The 22855-nt window shown below is 43.4% G+C and overlaps 1 protein-coding gene across 1 annotated transcript in view; it reads left to right on the top strand.

The window, feature by feature from the left end:
• Positions 1–22855, top strand: part of RBM28 (RNA binding motif protein 28) — a 59713-nt gene that overhangs the window by 13998 nt on the left and 22860 nt on the right. The window contains exons 4-15 of the mRNA XM_077264373.1: positions 5585–5660; positions 6075–6167; positions 6489–6560; positions 6666–6882; positions 7193–7371; positions 7796–7859; positions 11794–11903; positions 15894–15967; positions 19449–19584; positions 21096–21160; positions 21408–21566; positions 21720–21869. Coding sequence (XP_077120488.1) covers positions 5585–5660; positions 6075–6167; positions 6489–6560; positions 6666–6882; positions 7193–7371; positions 7796–7859; positions 11794–11903; positions 15894–15967; positions 19449–19584; positions 21096–21160; positions 21408–21566; positions 21720–21869 — 1395 coding nt within the window. The remainder of the gene's footprint in view (positions 1–5584; positions 5661–6074; positions 6168–6488; positions 6561–6665; positions 6883–7192; positions 7372–7795; positions 7860–11793; positions 11904–15893; positions 15968–19448; positions 19585–21095; positions 21161–21407; positions 21567–21719; positions 21870–22855) is intronic.

Raw genomic sequence — 22855 nt, 5'->3', positions numbered from 1 at the left:
GCCTTGGGATACTTGTTACAATATGACATTATATGGCCATATTGATGTAAAAATGAAAATCATATAACTGTCTGATTGCAGGGAGGGAAAATAGGGTCAAGTAGTGATATTCTGTTGGATTTCTTACTGATCCCCATGTGCATGGCCACTATGGTCGGGTGATATGTCCTCACTCATATGCATTTAAAAAAAAAAATAAAAATACACATATATAATATATAATAATATAATATATATTATATAATATAAAAAAATTAATATAATTTTAGAAAACATTTAGAGCTGATAGAACTTGTCATCAATGTGAAACTTCTTTTAAGGCCTACACTGGCTTGTTCCTTTAAAGATCAATGAGATTGTCCAAAATCCATTTTTAACAGCTCCACTGTCCACCATAAAATAAATGGTGTACTTGGTACCTCTTCCAATCACTGCGGTGTGTTCACCTGTTACCTTATCATGTGAGTGCTGTAGTGAGTATGTCCAATCCGATGAAGTAGTAAAGGCTGCAGAGATCGCGTGACATAATAATGTCGCGAGACCTCAGGGGGGTCAGAAGGCAATAGCCCAGCGATCTGAGGAATGGCACCAGTGCGGGAGGTGAGTACCGTATTTTCTGGTGTATAAGACGACTGGGCGTATAAGACGACCCCCAACTTTTCCATATAAAATATGGAATTTGGGATATACCCGCCGTATAAGACGGGGGTCATCTTATACGCCCAGTCATCTTATATGGCATGTGGTTCCCAGGGTCTGGAGGAGAGGAGACTTTCCTTCAGGCCCTGGGATCCATATTCAAGTAAAAAATAAAGAATACAAATAAAAAATATGGATATACTCACCCCTCCGACGGACCCTGGACCTCAGCGGTGCAAGCGTCTGCCTCCGTTCCTAAGAATGCAGTGAGTGAAGGACCTTCGATGACGTCGCGGTCACATGAGCGGTCACGTGAAGGTCCTTCACTCACTGCATTCTTAGGAACGGAGGCAGAAGCTTGCACCGCTGAGGTCCAGGGTCCGTCGGAGGGGTGAGTATATCCATAATTTTTATTCTTTATTTTTTACATGAATATGGATCCCAGGGCCTGAAGGAGAGTTTCCTCTCCTTCAGACCCTGGGAACCATCCAGGATCGCTCTGTGCACCTGTACCCGGCGTATAAGACGACCCCCGACTTTTGGGAAAATTTTTACGGGTTAAAAAGTCGTCTTATACGCCGGAAAATACAATATATATTTCTTTCTCGCTTCATTGGGGGACACAGGTAACCATGGGTGTATGCTGATGTCGCTAGGAGGCTGACACTATGCAAATAAAGAAGAAATAACTCCTCCCCGGCAGTATACACCCTCCGACAGGCACCAGGCAGCTCAGTTTTTGCTTAGTGTCTGTAGGAGGCGGACCTGGATCTAACACCAGATCCGCTCTTGTTTTTTCTTTCAGGATTTGTGTGTGTGTATTAATCCTTTCCTTTTTTTTCAGATGCTTCTTTTGGGGTTACAGGGTGCAGTTCTTCTCACCCTAATTCCCCCTAATTCCCCACAGTAAGCGACCGAGAGAGCAGTGTGGTATCACCCACATCGCACCCTCTCGGATCTGCTGGGCAGGACTTCGACTCATGTCACCCTGGGGTGTTCATGTCTCGATATCGGTGGCCAGTCCTTGCCCTTTTCCCCCCCTCATCCCTCTCCTCGGAGCGGGCTGAGAGGAAGATGGTGGTCACCTCCAGTGACCTTCTCCCCCTGTTTAGGGGTTGACGCCGTCTTCTGCGCCGGCTGTCATGGCCTCTCGCCCTCTCCTTCTGGCTGCCTGGGACAGGAACCCACTTTCCCTGGACCGCCCGTTTTGCCTCTCTCCCAAGGCGAAGCAGTCTCTCACTTGGTGGACGCTATCCACCTCCATTCTGCGCGGGAGGTCATTTCTTCCCCTCCGCTGGCAGGTCATTACCACCGACGCCAGCCTCCAGGGGTGGGGAGCGGTCTTTCTCCACCTCGCGGCCCAGGGCTGCTGGACTGTACAAGAGGCACGTCTTCCTGTCAACCTCTTGGAAATCGGAGCCATCTTCCTAGCCCTTGTCCACTGGCAGTCCCTCCTCTCGGGAAAGCCGGTCGGCATTCAGTCGGACAACGCCACAGCCGTGGCTTACATAAACCATCAGGGAGGGACTCGCAGCAGACAGGTCATGACGGAAGTGGCAAAAATTCTGCGTTGGGCGGAGAGCCACGTTCCCTCTATATCAGCCGTCCACATCCCAGGGGTGGACAATTGTGAAGCCGACTTTTCCTGTCGTGAAGGGCTCATGGCGGCGAGTGGTCTCTCCTTCCCTCAATCTTCAGCCAGATTTGTCAGAGGTGGGGCGTTCCAGACGTCAACTTAATGGCCTCCCAGGCAAACCGCAAGGTTCCCCAGTACGTCTCCAGATCTCGGGATCCGTTGGCCTTCGGATGCGACGCTCTCGTGGGCCCGGTTCCAGATGCCTTATCTGTTTCCACCCCTCCCCTTGATCCCAAGGGTCGTAAAAAAGATCTAGACAGAAGGGGTCTCTGTCCTCTTGGTAGCTCCGAATTGGCCTCGCAGGGCCTGGTATGCGGAACTAGTCAACATGCTATCGGACGTTCCATGGAGACTACTGGATCGTCCGGATCTTCTTTTGCAGGTGCCCCTCTTCCACCCGAATTCTCGGTCTCTGAATTTAATGGTATGGCCGTTGAGGCCGCGGTCCTGAAGGACCGGGTTTTTCTCATAGCGTCATCCAGACTATGATAAAAGCGAGAAAACCGGCTTCCTCGTGTATCTACCATAGATGTTGGAGGGCCTTTTTTCGATGGTGTAAGGACAACAGCCTGTTTCCTATGAATTTTTCCCTTCCATCACTTCTCGGTTTCCTTCAAGCGGGTCTTGATTCGGGACGTTCCCTGAGCACCTTGAAGGGTCAGATTTCCGCTCTGTCTATCCTTTTTCAAAGAGACCTGGCCTCTCTTCCACAGGTGAGGACCTTTATCCAAGGGGTCGCTCATATAGTTCCCCCTTATCGTCCTCTTATCGAACCTTGGGACCTCAACCTCGTGTTAGACGTTCTTCAGTGTGCGCCTTTTGAACAGATTCGGGACATCTCCTTCTCGCTTCTATTATGGAAGGTGGCCTTCCTAGTCGCCATCACCTCGATTAAGAGAGTCTCTGAGCTGGCAACATTGTCCTGTCGTTCTCCCTTTCTAGTCCTGCACCAGGACAAGGTGGTTCTTCGTCCGGTTCCGTCCTTTCTACCGAAGGTAGTTTCGGCATTTCACATCAATGAGGACATCGTCCTCCCTTCCTTGTGCCCTTCCCCAGTTCATCCCTTGGAGAAATCTCTTCACAAGCTGGATGTGGTCAGGGCTATCCGGATTTGTCTTTCCAGAACTGCTTCTTTTCGTCAGGCTGATCCTCTGTTTGTCGTCTCGGAAGGGCGTCGAAAGGGGCTCCCTGCCTCCAAGTCCACGATTGCTCTTTGGATCCGTTCGGCGGTTCTGGAGGCATACCGTGTCCAAAACAAACAGCCTCCTTTGGGGGTGAAGGCTCACTCTACCCAGGCTGTTGGGAGCTTCCTGTGCAGTTTGTCACCAAGCTTCGGCCTCACAGGTTTACAAGGTAGCAACGTGGTCATCCATTCACACCTTTGTAAAATTCTACAAGGTGCATACTCAGGCTTCTGCGGACGCGAGCCTGGGTAGGAAGATACTGCAGGTGGCGGTTGCTCACCGGCCGATCTAACTTCTCTTTTTCTGCAGAATATCCCGCCCCTAGGGACTGCTTTTGGACGTCCCATGGTTACCTGTGTCCCCCAATGAAGCGAGAAAGAAAGAGGGATTTTAGGTTCTTACCGTAAAATTTCTTTCTTGGAGCCTTCATTGGGGGACACAGCACCCTCCCTTTAGGTTGTACCGTGTTGGCAATCGTGCCTTTGTTGTGGGTTGGTACATAGGTTGAGTTTAATTTTTACTTGTTCCTACTACTGCTTTTGCACTAACTGAGTTGCCTGGTGCCTGTCGGAGGGTGTATACTGCGGGGAAGGAGTTATTTCTTTATTTGCATAGTGTCAGCCTCCTACCGACAGCAGCATACACCCATGGTTACCTGTGTCCCCCCAATGAAGGCTCCAAGAAAGAGATTTTACGGTAAGAACCAAAAATCCCTCTTTTTTTTTTTTTCTGATGGGCAGTGGTGCTGATAATACGAAGTTGTCCAGTAGTGGACAATCCATTTAAGAATAATTTTTAGTTTCTAACCATTATTGTGATAAATGTCATTTTGTGTGAGCATACAAAGATATTGATAACCCATTTCATGGCGATCACCATGTGCTGTCAATGATCTCCTGGTCACAGAAGTAGAGGTTCTTAGTGCACATGTTCAGACATCAGTCCTATTCACAATCAAGGAAAGAATGTTGTCTCCATAACAATGTGGTTGCCATTTTAATATATTTATAGTGATTACTAGATGGTGGCCCGATTCTAACGCATCGGGTATTCTAGAATATGCATGTCCACGTAGTATATTGCACAGCCCACGTAGTATATTGCCCAGTTACGTAGTATATTGCCCAGTGACGTAGTATACAGCACAGAGCCACGTAGTATATTGCCCAGTGACGTAGTATATTGCCCAGTTACGTAGTATATTGCCCAGCCACGTATGTCACAGGTTAAAAAATAAAAAATAAACATATACTCCCCTTCCGAGGGCCCCTTGTAGTTCTTCCGGTCCCAGGGTTGGTATGAGCTCAGGACCTGTGATGACGTCGCGGTCACATGACCGTGACGTCATGGCAAGTTCTTCTCGCGCAGGACCTGTGAAAACGTTGCGGTCACATGACCGTGACGTCATGGCAGGTCCTTCGCGCATACCATCCTTGCCACCGGAACCTGCCGCTTGCATGGAGCGGGAAAGGCGGCGGAAGGTGAGTATATAATGATTTTTTTAATTTTTTTATCTTTTTTAACATTAGATTTTTTTACTATTGATGCTGCATAGGCAGCATCAATAGTAAAAACTTGGTCACACAGGGTTAATAGTGGCGGTAACGGAGTGAGTTACCCGCGGCATAACGCGGTCCGTTACCGCTGGCATTAACCCTGTGTGAGCGATGACTGCGGGGAGTATGAGCGGGCGCCGGGCACTGACTGCAGGGGAGTAGGGAGGGATTAATCGGACTGTGCCCGTCGCTGATTGGTCGCGGCAGCCATGACAGGCAGCTGGCGAGACCAATCAGCGACTTGGATTCCATGACAGACAGAGGCAGCGACCAATGAATATCCGGTACAGACAGACAGACGGAAGTACCCCTTAGACAATTATGTAGTAGATTTCTCTAGAGAAAATGAGCTAGTTAAATGTATTTAGGAATTAACTTATCATGAAACTACTTTTTTTATTGATTTTTTTATTTTTTGTATTCCTGAAGAACTGTTAGTAAGTAAACTTTAGATCTGTGCTCACTCACTACTAAATCACACCTCAGGTGGTCAGTTATCATTTTCGAGTGCTCTTTTTCTGTCCACATACAATCTATTGTGCTCACTGTCCTTTATTATTTTTTAACAGTGCTCTGAAGAAGATCTCAAAACACATTTTTCCACCTTTGGGTCTGTGATGGAGGTCAGCATCCCCAAAAAACCAGGTTGGATTTATTTTTGAATATGGTTGAAAAAAAAAATAAAAATAGTGTTTTTGTATAGCGGGGTCTGGAGTAAAAGCTGTCAAAGGTGTACGGCCTCCTTAAGTGATTTCTCCTCCTTCCATCTGTTTAGTGCCAGCAGTTTCTCCTAGTACCTTATTCTGATGCTTTACGTACAGTGGTCTGCTAGGGATGTTGGTAAATCTTTGTAATCTAATATTTTTCTCTCCATTTTCCATATCCCATTATTCAGCCTTTGCTCTGTCAGGAACCTTTACGACACACACACAACCAGACCTATGCAATCAGCTGTCTTCAGGGTTTTGTTGTATATCTTGAAATGCAATATTAGCCTCAGCAATATTCTCATTGGTTTAATTACCATTTCACCAGTAATGAAGATTTTTCGTCCAACAGATGGGAAGATGCGAGGATTTGCTTTTGTGCAGTTTAAGAACATGCTAGAAGCCAGCAAAGCCTTAAAAGGGACAAATATGAAGAGTATAAAAGGTGAGAAGACTTACAAATATAATGGATGTGCCTGTTTAAAATGCTTTTTGGGGTGTAAAATTTAAGATGCTCTATCATTACATTTGGTAAATCAGACTTCGTGCTGCACAGTGACAGTGTCGCTTGTCTTTGTAAACCTGACCCTTGATAGAAGTGTTGCAGTATTTTCAAAGGACAATGTAACAACAAAAAACCCACCCCCCAAAAAAAAAACACACGCATCAATTGATAGGATGGTATGAAGCATTTTAAGACAGACAAAATGTTTCAGTGGTGAAATGCACTGGAACCTATTTTATCTTATTTTTTTTTCTTCCATAGATCGAACTGTTGCTGTCGATTGGGCTGTTGCTAAGGATAAATACACTGCAACTCAGGGATCATCAGTCAGGGGTGAGTAACCATTGTTATCTGGGTGACTTTTCTAGGTTTTGATGCAAACGATATGCTAGCTTTAACCAAGTAAGGTGTACTATGGTCTTCTTACATTGTTTCCAGAAACCAAGGATAGTGTCCAGAAGGAACAGATCAAGGATTCATCAGATGATGAAGAGTCATCGGATGATGAAGCTGCAACTCCAATAAAAGGTGGAGATGATGAAGGGGAGGAGGATGATGCTAGTGACGATGTCGAGGAAGACTCAAGTGAAAATGACACAGAAGAATCTGACGATGAGAAGGAAACATCACAACAGAAAACTAAAGGCAATAAAATGTAAGTAATGGGTCAGTGCTATGAAAAAAGTGGATTATCCGATTTCCTCTTAGGAGTCAGTTACCCTTACCTCACCTATACTGCTTGCATTTCCTTCAATTTAATTTGTCCCACTATTAAAGTATTGAATTGAGTGGTAAAATAATAAGAACCAGCATGCTCAGGCTTCTGTTTAACCAGTATCTGGAACATAATTGTGGAGGTTATGGTGGATGAGAATAGGAGTGTTTAGCACTGTTGTTTTTATTTTAACTGTGTGCAGTTAATGGGCTTACTTCTGTATATATGTGCCTGGTTCTGTGATTTATAGGCCTACTAAGAAACCTCAGACTACTAGAGGCAAAGTGAAGGATGACCATGATGATGACCAGGAGGAGGAAAGTGATGATGAGGATGAAGAGGATGATGAAGATGTTTCTGAAAACTCTGGTCAGGAGAGTGACATAGAAGAAGAGTCAGAAGACTCTGACTCTGAGAGCGAAAAGAAAGGTACATCATGATAACGAAGGGGGTGTCCCGAAACAATCGTTTTCAGTTGGCCAGGAGATAGACACTAAATATGGCTAAATTTGTTAGCTGCCCATGCTTGCATGAAGTGTGCATCTTTTTACTTCTGATTTATGCAGTCAAGGAGTGTAGCAATTAAAGCACTGGGAATGAAGTCTAACTATGCTGCTCCATTAGCAATCGTCTTTTATTACTGTGAACTCCTCTGTATTAATAATGGCATTTTATTCCACTGATGTTTGTTATAATGTCTGCACTTTGGGCAATAACACATACACTACCCAGAGGTGTCTGATGAAGGAAACCCTATAACAGGCGTTACACTTGTTTGCTAAAATGATTTTTTTATGATATCATAATTTACTAAAATGACCAGCTAAAACATGTTTTTTAATTTGTATTGTAGTCAAAACTAAAGTGAAGAAACGATTACCGTCAGATGTTGGCGAAGGAAAAACATTGTTCATAAGGTGAAGCTTTAGCTCTATACAACTCACTTTGTAAGAAGCATAATGTAAAACACACAAATTCCAGCTCTGTCAGCACCGAAAAGCAGAAAAATAACACTCCAGCAGCTCATCAATGAGATGTGCACTAGCAGAGAAGCCAGCATTGCGTGTTTGCCCATTCTAGTCCTTCATTGCATGATCTAGTACAACAGGGCTTCGCACTTAATTCTTATTAAGCTAACCTGACCTTATCTTCTATTTTGACATATTTGAAATATCTCTATCTATCTATCTATCTATCTATCTATCTATCTATCTATCTATCTATCTATCTATCTATCTATCTATCTATATATGAGGCATCGTGGTTACTCGCTAATCCCGTCCCCTACACAGTAGCCCCGCCCCCACCACATCACCACACAGAATCCCGCCCCACCACATTACCACACACAATCCTGCCCCCCCACCATATCACCACACACAATCCCGCCCCCCCACCACTTCACCACACATAATCACGCCCCCCAAGACATTACCACACACAATCCTGCCCCCCACCCCATTACCACACAATCCCGCCCCATCACATTACCACACACAATCCCGCCTCCCACCACATTACCACACACAATCCCACCCACCACATTACCACAGATAATCCCGCCCCCTGCACAGTAGCTCTGCCCCACCACATTACCACACACAATCCCTCCTCCAACACATCACCACACATAATCCCGCCCCCTCACCCTATTACCACATAATCCCACCCCCTCACCCTATTACCACATAATCCTGCCCCCCACCACATTACCACACATAATCCCTCCCCCAACACATAATCCCACCCCCAACACATCACCACACATAATCCCACCCCCTCACCCTATTACCACATAATCCCGCCCCCACCACATCACCACACACAATCCCACCCCCACCACATCACCACACATAATCCCGCCCTCCCACCACATCACCACACATAATCCCGCCCTCCCACCACATCACCACACATAATCCCGCCCTCCCACCACATCACCACACATAATCCCGCCCCCCACCACATCACCACACATAATCCTGCCCCATCACATCACCACACATAATCCCGCCCCCCCACCACATCACCACACATAATCCTGCCCCCGAACACATCACCACACATAATCCCGCCCCCACCACATCACCACACATACACTGTGTTCCAAATTATTATGCAAATAATATTTCCTCATATTTTCTCTAAATTACCTATCCGAATTGCAGTCATTGTTATTTTCCAGTCATCTACTATTCTAGTATAATTGCAATGTTTTGGAACAAACTGCCTATGAAAACAGTATATTTTTAAAAAAAATAAACACTCAAAATGCATGTTCCAAATTATTATGCACAGCAGAGTTTTCAACCTTTTTTTTTTATTTTGAACCAAAAAATGGTCAATTGTCAAGTTATAAGCATTATCAGCTTATTACAAAATGAAATCAAACAGTTTTCAAGTGAAAACTTTATTCTAGGTGATGTTACATTTGCGCATAGGACCCCTTGTTCGAAAGAAGCTTCTGAAGTCTCTCGTCCATTGAATTTGTCAGTTTTTGGATGGTTTCTGCTTCAATTGTTTTGCATGTGGACAGAATACCCTCCCAGAGCTCTTGCTTAGATGTGAACTGCCTCCCGCCATCATAGACACTCGTTTTGATGATGCTCCAGAGGTTCTCAATGGGGTTGAGGTCAGGGGAAGATGGTGGCCACACCATAAGTTTGTCCTCTTTTATGCCCATAGCAGCCAGAGATGCAGATGTGTATTTTGCAGCATGAGACGGTGCATTATCATGCATGAAAATGATCTTGCTGCGGAAAGCACGGTTCTTCCTCTTGAACCATGGCAGGAAGTGTTGTTTTAGAAACTCCACATAGATTATGGAGTTCATCTTTACCCCTTCAGGGATCATAAAGGGGCCGACAATCTCTCTCCCCATGATTCCAGCCCAAAACATTACTCCACCTCCTCCTTGTTGGCGCCTTAGCCGTGTTTTCATGGGGTGTCCATCCTCCACTCCATCCATCTGGACCATCGAGCGTTGCACGGCACTCATCAGTGAACAAAACAGTTTGGAAGTCAGTCTTCATGTATCGTTTGGCCCACTGGAGCCGTTTCTGCTTGTGTGCAGTGGATAGAGGTGGTCGACAGGATGGCTTACGCACAGCTGCAAACCTCTGAAGGACCCTGCATCTTGTTGTTCTGGGGACGTTGGAGGCACCAGCAGCTTCAAAAACTTGTCTGCTGCTATGACAAGGCATTTTTGCAGCTGCTCTTTTAACCTTACGCAATTGCCTGTTGGAAAGAGTCCTCAATTTTTCCTTATCAGCACGCACACGTGTGTGCTGGGAATCAGCTAGATACTTCTTGATTGTGCGACGATCACGATGAAGTGTCTTGGCAATGTTGATTGTAGTCATGCCTTGACCTAAATACTCCATAATTTGTTGCTTCTCAGCAGCCGACACATCCTTTTTCTTTCCCATTTTGGCAAAAAATGTAGGCTGCTTAATAATGTGGAACAGCCTTCTTAAAGGGAACCTGTCACCCCGTTTTTTCGGTATGAGATAAAAATACTGTTAAATAGGGCCTGAGCTGTGCATTACAATAGTGTAGTTTGTGGACCCCGATTCCCCACCTATGCTGCCGAAATACGTTACCAAAGTAGTCGTTTTCGCCTGTCAATCAGGCTGGTCTGGTCAAAAGGGCGTGTTGTCTTCCCCCAGATTTTGCGTAGTTTTCCGTTGGTGGCGTAGTGGTGTGCGCATGTCCAAGGTCCAGAATCCTCTGCCAGGGGATTTAAAAGAGCGCGCTGTTCGTTATTCATTGGTGATCGGTGGGCGCGGCCATCTTCCTTTGGCCGCGCGTGCGCAGAAGCGGCGCTCTGCTGGCCGCGGCTTCAGGAAAATGGCCGCCGCGATATCCATCTGCGCACGCGCGGCATCCCGCGGCCATTTTCCTGAAGCCGCGGCCAGCAGAGCGCCGCTTCTGCGCACGCGCGGCCAAAGGAAGATGGCCGCGCCCACCGATCACCAATGAATAACGAACAGCGCGCTCTTTTAAATCCCCTGGCAGAGGATTCTGGACCTTGGGCATGCGCACACCACTACGCCACCAACGGAAAACTACGCAAAATCTGGGGGAAGACAACACGCCCTTTTGACCAGACCAGCCTGATTGACAGGCGAAAACGACTACTTTGGTAACGTATTTCGGCAGCATAGGTGGGGAATCGGGGTCCACAAACTACACTATTGTAATGCACAGCTCAGGCCCTATTTAACAGTATTTTTATCTCCTACCGAAAAAACGGGGTGACAGGTTCCCTTTAAGTAGTCTTGCCTTTATTTGGACACACCTGCCAAACTAATTTGCACAGGTATCTGCAATTGCTTTCAGTGATATAAAGAGCCCTGACACACATCACCATCAATGAGTTTACATGACAAACAAAAAAATTCTAACCTTCTCACTCCTAAACTCTATGTGCATAATAATTTGGAACACAGTGTAATCCCGCCCCCCCACCACATCACCACACACAATCCCGCCCCCACCACATTACCACAGATAATCCCGCTCCCCACCACATTACCACACATAATCCCGCCCCCCCACATTACCACACGAGGCTCCGTCCCCACACATTACCACACGAGGCTCTTAACCAACACATTACCACATGAGGCTCCGTTCCCCCACATTACCACACGAGGCTCCGTCCCTGCACATTACCACATGAGGCTCCTGAGCGTGCTGAGCTTTAGCTGGCTGGAAACAGCTAGTATCTATATATGTGTGTTTATGTATAGCTATCTATATTACCTTTAGAGATCTTGAACATAAAATGAAAGTAATGGTAGATGTGTATATACATTTATTAATTTTTTTTAAATTTGTGTGCTGTAGAAATCTGTCATTTAACTCCGAAGAAGATGATATAGAAGAGTTGTTACTGAGATATGGCGAGATTAAACATGTCCGGATAGTGTTGCATCCTGATACAGAGCACTCTAAAGGTGAGCCTGACATTGTGCCAAAGGACTTCTGATAAACCCAAGAATGAGAAGCAGTTCTGTTTGGTAAAATATATAAATTGTATAGTAATCACTTACAGCAAACTTGTAAGTAAGATTTCTCTACATTCTTAAGGAAGAAACAAAAACTCAGGTCCCAAGACCATACTCATAGATTGGTCCTGTCAACTATTGACCAAAACTCAATGGAATTTTTATCTTGAGATACTTCCAATCATGTAAACAACCACAAGAAAAATGAAGTACACCACCTCAAATAAATCCATAAAATAATTTGTTTATTTAATACTAAAAAGAACAAAGAATAATATAACCCATAGTCCCCTTTATGCAGCAAAAGCTTGTTGTCCTCATGTTAAGGTCTTACCCTTCTCTGTCTCCATCAGTGAATAAACACGCCCCAACGCGCGTTTCGCCCTCGGCTTCCTCGGGGGGCCCGCATGGTCACTAGACTGTGGGATATTGCCCTGATATGTGTCCACAGCATTAGGAGATGTGTGGTAACTCTCTGCTTGATATTTAGTACTGGCACTTTCTAGCTTTAATAGGTAAATACAGGGACTTGCTACTACTCTTGTTTGAACTCATGTCCTTCTCCTCTCCATTTATGTGATAGTGGGTATTGTGGTGCACCTTCTCCTTCTATTTGAATATCTCTGTATTTTGATATCTTTAATGTTATATTATACTTTGTTCTTTTTAGTATTAAATAAACAAATTATTTTATGGATTTATTTGAGGTGGTGTACTTCATTTTTCTTGTGGTTGTTTATTCTTAAGGAAGAAATCTAGTACGGACAGTGGTTCAAGAAAACCTTTTCTGTTTCTTGTATTTTTTATTATATAATTTTATTCTACATAGCATAAATCCTATAATAAAATAAAAAAGAACTAAACCCTAATTCTATAAAATATAAAATGCTTTACATAGGGTTATAAAAACCACCGTAATTGAGTAAGCAGCGTTGCGGCTGGAGAGGACATACAACAGAGTGGCTGAAAAAGTGTATTAGTTCTGTAAATGTCAAATACTACAAACCTAGTGCTAATATCTAGCAATTATATGCCACTCATATATAGTGAATGTAATACGTGATTATGAGAATCATGGGGGGGCATATATGAGACAAGAATTAACCCCTTTCCAACATCGGGTGTTATAGCACGTCAATGGCGGGCTCCAGCGCTGAGCCCGCACCTGTTCGTTCACATGACAGCTGATTATATACAGCTGGCATGTCCCTGCAACACCCACGGGTGGAATCGCGATCTCCCGGTGGTCGGCACTCATAGCAAGTGAGCATTTTTTCTACATACAAGCGATCTGATCATCGCCTGTATGTAGCAGAACGGATCGGACAGCTGCATCTTCTAGCTTCCCATGGAGACTATTGAAGCATGCAAAATGTACAAAAAATAAAAAAGCTTTCAAAAATATAAAAAATATATAACAGTTCAAATAACCCCCCTTTTGCACCATTCAAAATAAAACTATAATAAAAAAAAAGCATATTTGGTATCTCCGCGTTCAGAATCGCCCCATCTATCAAGCCATAAAAATAATTTGATCGGTAAATGGCATAACGAGAAATTAAAAACTCCAGAATGACGGTTTTTTTTTTGGTCGCCGCAACATTGCATTAAAATGCAATAACTGGCAATCCAAAGATCGTATCTGAACTTAAATGGCATTATTAAAAACGGCAGCTCGGCACGCAATAAATAAGCCCTCTCCCTACCAGAGAGCACGAAAAATTGAGACGCTACGGGTATCGGAAAATGTCACAATTTATTTATTTATTTTTTAACAAACTTTGGATTTTTTTTTTCACCACTTAAATAAAAATGAACCTAGACATGTTTGGTGTCTATGAACTCGTAATGACCTGGAGAATCATAATGGCAGGTCAGTTTTAGCATTTCTTGAACATGGTAAAAAAAAAACTGTGGGATTGTACTTTTTTTTTTTTTTTGCAATTTCCCTGCAGTTGTAATTTTTTTTCCTGTTTTCCAGTACATGATATGTAAAAACCAATGGTGTTCTTCAAAAGTACAACTTGTCCCACAAAAAACAAGCCCTCACACGGCCATATTGACAGAAAAAATAAAAAAGTTATGGCTCTGGGAAAAAGGGAGCGAAAAATGAAAATACAAAAAATACTTCTGGTCGTTAAGGCCTCTTGCACACTTCCATTTTTACAATCTGCACAGGATCCATCAAAATGACGCATCCTGTGCAGATTGTAAGAAACGGGTGCACTGGGCCCGTTTTTCTGACGGACCCGTCGAAGCTATGTGCACCTGTTGTGCTTGCGTCTTCGCAGCGGTTTTCCGCTGCGAAAACGCATACACAACTCAACCAAGGTTAAAAATAATAATAATAAAAAATCGCCTTATTCTTACCTTCCGGCGTCCCGCACAGCGTTACCGATGCTCCCGGCAGCTGGCGTTCCCAGTAATGCCTTGCGTGCAATGACCTCTGATTTAGCGGTCTTGCGAGACCACGATGTCATCGGGTCATTTCGCAATGCATTACTGGGAACGCCAGCTGCCGGGAGCATCGGTAACGCTGCTCGGGACGCCGGAAGGTAAGAATATTGCGTTTTGTTTTTGTTTTTTTTAATTATTAACATATCTTGTTACTATTGATGCTGCATAGGCAGCATCAATCGTAAAAAGAGAGATTGAGCGAGAGAAAATTTCCCTGACTGGAATTTCTTCCACGCATGCTCAGTTTCAAAAGATGGAACCCGTTGCTGGATACCTGCTTTTCACAGTCAGCGACAGATCCTGCGTCCATAGGCTTCCATTATAGCCAACGTCGGGCAGCGCAGGATACATCACTGAGCGATTTTCCGACGTGCAGAAAAAACGTTCCTCTGTGTGTTGTCTCCGTCCGACAGACTGCGATTTTCCGACGGATCCAGTGCACGACGGATGAAACGGAAGGTCATCTGTCACAATCCGTCGCTAATACAAGTCTATGGGAAAAAACAGGGTCCAGCAGAAAAATTTGCTGGATCCTGTTTTTTCAAAAATCGACGGATTTCGACGGGAGCTACAAGACGGAAGTGTGAAAGAGGCCTAAGGCTACTTTCACACTAGCGTTTTTTGCAGTATGTCGCATTGCGTCGTTTTGGCGAAAACGCATCCTGCAAAAGTGCTTGCAGGATGCGTTTTTTCACCATTGACTAACATTAGCGACGCACTGCCACACGTCGCAACCGTCGTGCGCCGGTTGTGCCGTGTTGTGGCGGACCGTCGGATGCAAAAAACGTTACATGTAACGTTTTTTGCTGCCGACGGACCGCCATTTCCGACCGCGCATGCGCCGCCGGAACTCCTCCCCCACCTCCCCGCACCTCACAATGGGGCGGCGGATGCGCTGGAAAAATGCATCCGCTGCCCCCGTTGTGCGGCGTATACAACGCTAGCGTCGGTAACCTCGGCCCGACGCTAGTGTGAAAGAAGCCTAAGTGATTTATATGAACTACATTATTCAGGGTGTTATTAATCTAAGTTTCTGCTGTATTAATCAAAGATTTGGATTTCTGAGAAGAGGAAATAAGTTTGATACGTAAAGGAATGTAGATGTGAAAAGTGAATCGATCTATTGCCCTCCTACTGGAATACTGCCAGACCCGATGTGTCTCTGCACAACCTCCATCCGGTTACATGTCGCTTGCTCTCTCTGATTTTATTTTTATTTTATGTATAAATAATGCTTTATATATATATTTATACTCTTAATTTTTTATTTTTTCCCCTGAGCAGTTGGTGTCATTACTAGTTGACTGATCTACTACAGTTTTACTGTAGTTAAAGGGATAAATTACCCTTGTGTGTATTACCAATACATAGCACTAGTGTGAGGAAGTGATAAGTTGGATATTTCTCTATTTCTTTTGAAAATCCATTTTAGTTATATTAACTTTCCTGTTGCCATTTAATTTCTCCCTTTTGGTTTTTAAGGTTGTGCATTTGTGCAGTTTGTGAATAAAGAGTCTGCAGAGAAATGCTTAGCAGCTGCCAAGGATGAGTCTGAGGTATCTATTTGGTTTCCAAGTTATGCTGACATATTCATAATAAGACCTTTGCTTTTTATTTATACTTTTAAAAGGATCTGTACTTTAAAAAAAGATGGCATAAATTATTAGTACATGAGAATATAAGAAACTGAAATATATTATCTGAACATTTTGTTTTCTTCACTTTTGAGCTACTTTTTCTTTCTCGCTCACCAGCTCAGCTCTTTTTGCTTAAAACCAGACTGGCTTGCCAGCATAGTGATGTCTTGTTACAGCTCTTGTTATACTCAATGGAGAGAGGAGGAGGATAAGTGAGAGAACAGGCAGAGAAAGACTCAGAAGGATAATGGGAAGTCTCTTACCTCACTTTTGATCTGGATTCACATCTACTCTGCTCAAGACTTAAAGGGAACCTGTCACCACGTTTTTGGAAGATGGGATAAAAATAGCGTTAAATAGGGGCAGAGGTGGGCATTACATTAGTGTGTTTGTTATGCGTTTATTACCCACCTAAGTTGCCGAAATACCTTTGCAAAGTCTCCGTTTTCGCCTGTCAATCAGGCTGGTCTGGTCAAAAGGGCGTTGTCTTCCCCCAGATTTTGCGTAGTTTTCCGTTGGTGGCGTAGTGGTGTGCGCATGCCCAAAGTCCTGAATCCTCTGCCAGGGGATTTAAAAGAGCGCGCTGTTCGTTTTCATTGGTGATCGGTGGGCGCGGCCATCTTCCTTTGGCCGCGCGTGCGCAGAAGCGGCGCTCTGCTGGCCGCGGCTTCAGGAAAATGGCCGCGGGATGCCGCGCGTGCGCAGATGGATATCGCGGCGGCCATTTTCCTGAAGCCGCGGCCAGCAGAGCGCCGCTTCTGCGCACGCGCGGCCAAAGGAAGATGGCCGCGCCCACCGATCACCAATGAAAACGAACAGCGCGCTCTTTTAAATCCCCTGGCAGAGGATTCGGGACCTTGGGCATGCGCACACCACTACGCCACCAACGGAAAACTACGCAAAATCTGGGGGAAGACAACGCCCTTTTGACCAGACCAGCCTGATTGACAGGCGAAAACGGAGACTTTGCAAAGGTATTTCGGCAACTTAGGTGGGTAATAAACGCATAACAAACACACTAATGTAATGCCCACCTCTGCCCCTATTTAACGCTATTTTTATCCCATCTTCCAAAAACGTGGTGACAGGTTCCCTTTAAAGGGAACCTGTCACCCCCCCCCGCCTCAGGCGTTTGTAACTAAAAGAGCCACCTTGTGCAGCACAAATGCTGCATTCTGACAAGGTGGCTCTTTTAGTTATGATGCCTGCACACGCTGAAATAATCACTTATAAAATGGGCCCCCTCTTACCCTGAATCCGCCAGGGAGGCGGGTCTTGCCTTCCTAATCAGACGCAGCACAGCCGTCACTCCGGGCCTGTGCGCGCCGGGCGCCACCTCCTCTTGCTTCATTATCGTCTCCAGCGCCTGCGCTGTAAGTACAAAGGGCAGCGCAATTGCGCACGCCCCCGAAAAAAAACTTAATGCGCAGGCGCCGGGGACGATAATGAAGCAAGAGGAGGCGGCGCCCGGTGCGCGCAGGCCCGGAGTGACGGGTGTGCTGCGTCTGATTAGGAAGGCAAGACCCGCCTCCCTGGCGGATTCAGGGTAAGAGGGGGCCCATTTTATAAGTGATTATTTCAGCGTGTGCAGGGAGCATAACTAAAAGAGTCACCTTGTCAGAATGAAGCATTTGTGCTGCACAAGGTGGCTCTTTTAGTTACAAACGCCTGAGGGGGGTGACAGGTTCCCTTTAATCATAACCTCCTCCACACTGCTTCTTTCTGTGACTAATTAAGGGATTAATAGCGGGATTCCTAAGTGTATGGCAATAATCCTAAGTGCTAGTCTCCTCCCAACAGCTCATTTACAATATAAAGCCTTCAGATGGGAAATTGCCAGACAAGTAGTGATGAGCGAGCATGCCCATGCCCTAATAGAGTATCTTCAGTGTGCTCGAGAATACTATGCTCAAGTCGCCATGGCTGCATTTCTCATGGCTGTTCGACAACATCAACACATGCAGAAATTGCCTGTTTGAAACATGTGGTAGCGGGGACTTAACCCCTTAATGACCGCCAATACGTCTTTTAACTGACCTGAGATATAAGAGAATAGCCTCCCCATACAGGTGACAATACAGCAGCTGTCGGCTGTACATTATAGCTGACAACTTGCTGCATCAGCCACGATCAGTGTTTGCACCATCCAAATCTGTTTACCCCTTAGATGCTGCTGTCAATAGTGACTACATAATATAAATGGTTAACAGAGTGTGGGGGCTTCTTCTTTATCCCAATTGGTGCCCTCAGATCACGATTTTGTGGTCCTGATGTTTGTCATGGCAATTCACGACCAAATAGCGGCCTTACAGTCCGCCGGCTGTTGTAACCTGTTCAGAAGTTAGTGACATTTAGGTGGTAAAAATACACATTATCATTTCTGTCATGCCACTTTGCATTAATTCCTGAAAAGCACCTGAAGGGTTAATAAACTACCTGACAGCAGTTTTCAGTATGTCAGGAGATGCGGTTTTTAAAATGGTATAACTTTTGGGGGTTTCCTAATATATGGAATCCCTAAAGGCACTTCAAATATGGATAAGTCCTAAAAAAATAAATTTTGTACATTTTCTTGAAAAAATTAAAAATTACTGCTACATTTTTAAACCTCCTAAAATGCTAACAAAATAAAAGACCATTTTACAAATGGTACTGATGTAAAGCAGACATGTGGGAAATTTTATTTATTAATATTTTGCTGTGGTATGACTATCTAGATTAAAGGGATAATCATCCAAAGTTTCAAAATTGCTATTTTTTAACATTTTTCTCAAATTTCTGATATTTTTTATAAATAAACACAAAACATATCGACCTAAATTTACCATTATCATAAAGTATAATGTGTCACGAAAAAACAGTCTCAAAATCACTGGGATTTGTTGAAGCCTTCCAGAGTTACCGCCACATAAAGTGACACTGGTAAGATTTCAAAAATTTGGCTCCGTCACTAAGGGGTTAGGCATAGTATTCGATCACACCGAAGATACTCTGTTAGGACACGAGCATGCTCAGGTAACACCTTATCTGAGCACGCTCGCTCATCACTACAGGTAAGTCATACACCGGCCATATATTCTTCATGCACACACGACAGCTTATTGTGAAAAGTTAATTGAAAGTACAGATAACCTTGAATACTTACAAGTAATTAATTGCAATTCACATTCAATAACCTTTAAAACATTGTGTCTTCTTTACTAACATATTGTTGGTTATGGAATGAAGGATTCGTTTTACATGCTATAAATCTATTCCCCTTGTGTAAATGGTGACGTATAAACAATGTTCTAATCATATTGTTGGTTATGTAAGCCATTCCTGCAGTTATAATCCTTCGGTTTAGCGCTCATTTACTATTCTTTGTTGCACAACACATTTTATTATTGGTCCAACTCAGAATGGAGGGTTGAAACTTGCTGGAAGGAAGCTTTTTATGGACCTGGCTGTGAGTCGTGAGGAAGCCCAAAAGCTACGCCAAAAGAAAGTAAAGAAACCGACCGGGACGAGAAACCTGTATCTAGCGAGGGAAGGATGTGAGTACAATGCTGTCTGTGCATCTTAGCACACTTTCCTATAATTGAATTATTAATGTCAAAGAATCCAGTACATAAATGGTCTCATGCAAAAGGCAATGCCCAACACCTATTTATAAGGTGTAACGGAGATCAGATAAAGGCACATGTTCTAAAGATATAAACTTTAATAAGAAATTCAAAAAAGGAAGACATAAAAATGAATTCACACACCAAAGAAAAAGCTGCATACATCGACACACAATTTATTCCCTACCAGAGGCAGGCTTGTACCAGAAGACACGGTGCCGATACAGAAAGACAGAATTGTACGTCATATATCAGAAAATATCAGATTGCTTGGTAAATTGCCATTCACAAATAGTTGTTGAAGTGATGACTGTAAAACGCCATGAGCAGGGGATCGCAGTGTTTACCACAGCCGGTGTGCGTTTCACACAGCGTGCTTCGTCAGGGGGTGGATGCAGATAGTTATGACCAACTGTTTAGGCTGATCCTTTAATACCTTCTGTCCACTGGTCTGTAATACATATTGCATGTGGTTCAAAGTGGAAACTTTAAATTATATGATCTAAGGCACATGACTTAAAAAATCACAAACTTAATAAAAACTGCCTGCAATTGCCAGTAAACATTTTTGTTAAAATGCCAAAAAATCTGAAAAAATGCCGCAAATAAGCATATAACTTAAAATAAAAAAAACCTTTAAAAACTTGTGTTTTTAAATGTGTGAAAGGTTATGCCGTCCAAACCGCTTGCACTTAAAGGCAAGGTTCACATGAGTGTAAAAACGTAGTCATCCTTAAGCAAGCCGTTCAATAATATGCCAATTTATTTACATTGTCATCTAATCTACTTTTATATTGTATGACCATAGAGAGATCTATTTCTGAAATTAGTCATATAATACTTTAATATTTTTAATACATTATTTTTTTATCTCTTTTGGGCTTAGTGACCTATTGATATATTAATATTGTCCTCTGAGATATTTGGTCCAGCATTGTATGTCAGTGGATATATATCTTATTGGAATTATGCCATATTAAGCAATATTTATTAGGTTCATATCCTCTTTGGTCATACAATACCAATATACTTATGTACTATTTGAATATTTATATTTTTTTGCCAATGTTTGATCCGAGACACCTCTGTACCTTTTTTTTTTTTTTTTTCCTGTCATACAGTGGTCCTTTGGCCCCAAGCTTGGCACCTATCTCCTTCCTTTTTTCTATTTACATTCACAGTATTTTATTGTTTTTTGCTTTTATGTTTAATACATGATGATCACCGATTATACACCCTTCAGAATAAGAAAACACCACACAGCCAGACATGTTTTAACCCTTACCTCATGCTATCCTCAGATTACATTGAAAAACCTGCTGACAGATTCCCTTTAAAGGACTATCTCATTATGTTTATGTATATTTGTATTTATTAAAAAAATATTGTTTATCTTTATACATTGACATTTGTTTTTATTATTTTGACCTGTGTACTTCTAGTGATTCGGGAAGGAACAAAAGCCGCTGAAGGAGTGAGTCCAGAAGATCTGGCAAAAAGAACTCGGGTAAGCGCTAGTACCATTTGGAAAATATCATATTTGCAAGATGAGGAAAACTGTAGAGATAAAGATTCTTTTGTTTTACTGTTGCATATTAAAGGTTTCTAAAAGTTCCACTAACTACTTGTGTTTTCTAAAATAAAGAATAATGATGTAATATACTGAGAAGGATTTTGCACTCCTCCATACTGGCAGGATGCTGCCCCATGTTTAGTAGCTTCATTGTGCGAGTTCATATTGTCGTCTTTTCCAGTTTGAAGAGATAAAACGAATCAAGTTGAAGTCTCAGAAAATTTTTGTCTCCAAGACACGTCTATGTGTTCACAACATTCCTAAATCGGTGGACGACAAGAAATTACGTCAACTGCTTTTGACTGCAGCTGGTGGGGATCGCTCGGTAAAAATCAAAGAGGTAGCTAGAACAATGAATATTGATATACTCCATTGGCCATTGCCCAAAGAAACCTGAGCGCCCTAGTGATGTGCCAAGACTGCTGATGTAAGGAGAGTTATCCTGATGACTATGCTTTAGCCACTCATTCTGATATTGTGGTGTTCTTTACAGTGCCGTGTGATGAGAGACATGAAAAGTGTGCCAGGAAATCCTAAGGGTAAGTCTCTGGGCTTTGCCTTTGTGGAGTTTGTCGATCATGAGCATGCACTGGCAGCCCTGAGACACATGAACAACAATCCAGATCTGTTTGGACCAAAAAAGGTAAGATTTGATCCATCATAATTTAATATCCCACACGTTATCATAAAATAGTTTTTCGGAATGCTGATGTCTTCATAGGAAAATGTTTTTTAGTGGCGCTGTCTACTACAGATTGCTAGCTCATGGCATAGAATTAACAAAAGAATTACAGACCGAGTGTTAGAGTAATGTTTATTTCATAAACCAATTGGGCACATGAAAATAAGCAATTTTGTAATATATCTTATCAGTTAATTTTCTTTCTTCTTCCCCTGGATTCATCGATCTTTCACAATACATATGTAAAATAATGTAAAATCTGTTGTGACGAAAGATTTTCTTAACCCCTTCATGATATATGATGTACATTTACGTTTAATGCCATGTCTCTGCCTTTAATGCCGTATGCTGAGCCCGCAGTTTTCCTGGCACAAGACAGCTGATTTAATCAGCCATCCCATGCCTTTAGTGGCCACGGGTGGAGTGGAGCAGAGCCTCTGCTGATAACCTGTTAAAGATTGACACTGTGATTTAACATGCGCCAGCCGGGAGTGCTTCGTTCCACACTCCCATCAGCGCGCCTGAGATGTAATCATGGGGCGCCAATGGGTTTTCATGACATAGTATAAGACCACCATAAACTTATAGGTCATATCTAGGATTTTTATAAAATAACCAAAATCCTGGGAATGCAATAAACTAACAAAATAGTTTTAACTGGCCTGAGCAGTTTTGACATGCCAAACTTGCCCTCACCGTTGTGTCCAGTTGTAGATTGTCTATGCATCATTAAGATTGGTTTGGCAACCAGAGCAGCGCGTGACTTGCCAGATGGGTAATACGGTAGTTTCTCAGAAATCCCAGACAATCAATTCAAGGCTTAATTCTTAACCCAAAACTGCAGTTACCCATCTAACCTGACCCCTGTATAATGTCCACATCTACTTCCGTCATGTTATATGGTATGTTGTGTCCGTTATACAAGTCGCATGCAACGTTTTATTTAT

Source organism: Ranitomeya variabilis, chromosome 5 (genome assembly GCF_051348905.1).
Source record: "Ranitomeya variabilis isolate aRanVar5 chromosome 5, aRanVar5.hap1, whole genome shotgun sequence".
NCBI lineage: Eukaryota > Metazoa > Chordata > Amphibia > Anura > Dendrobatidae > Ranitomeya > Ranitomeya variabilis.
Note: the sequence above shows the minus strand (reverse complement) of the source record. Positions and strands in the feature narration are given on the sequence as shown.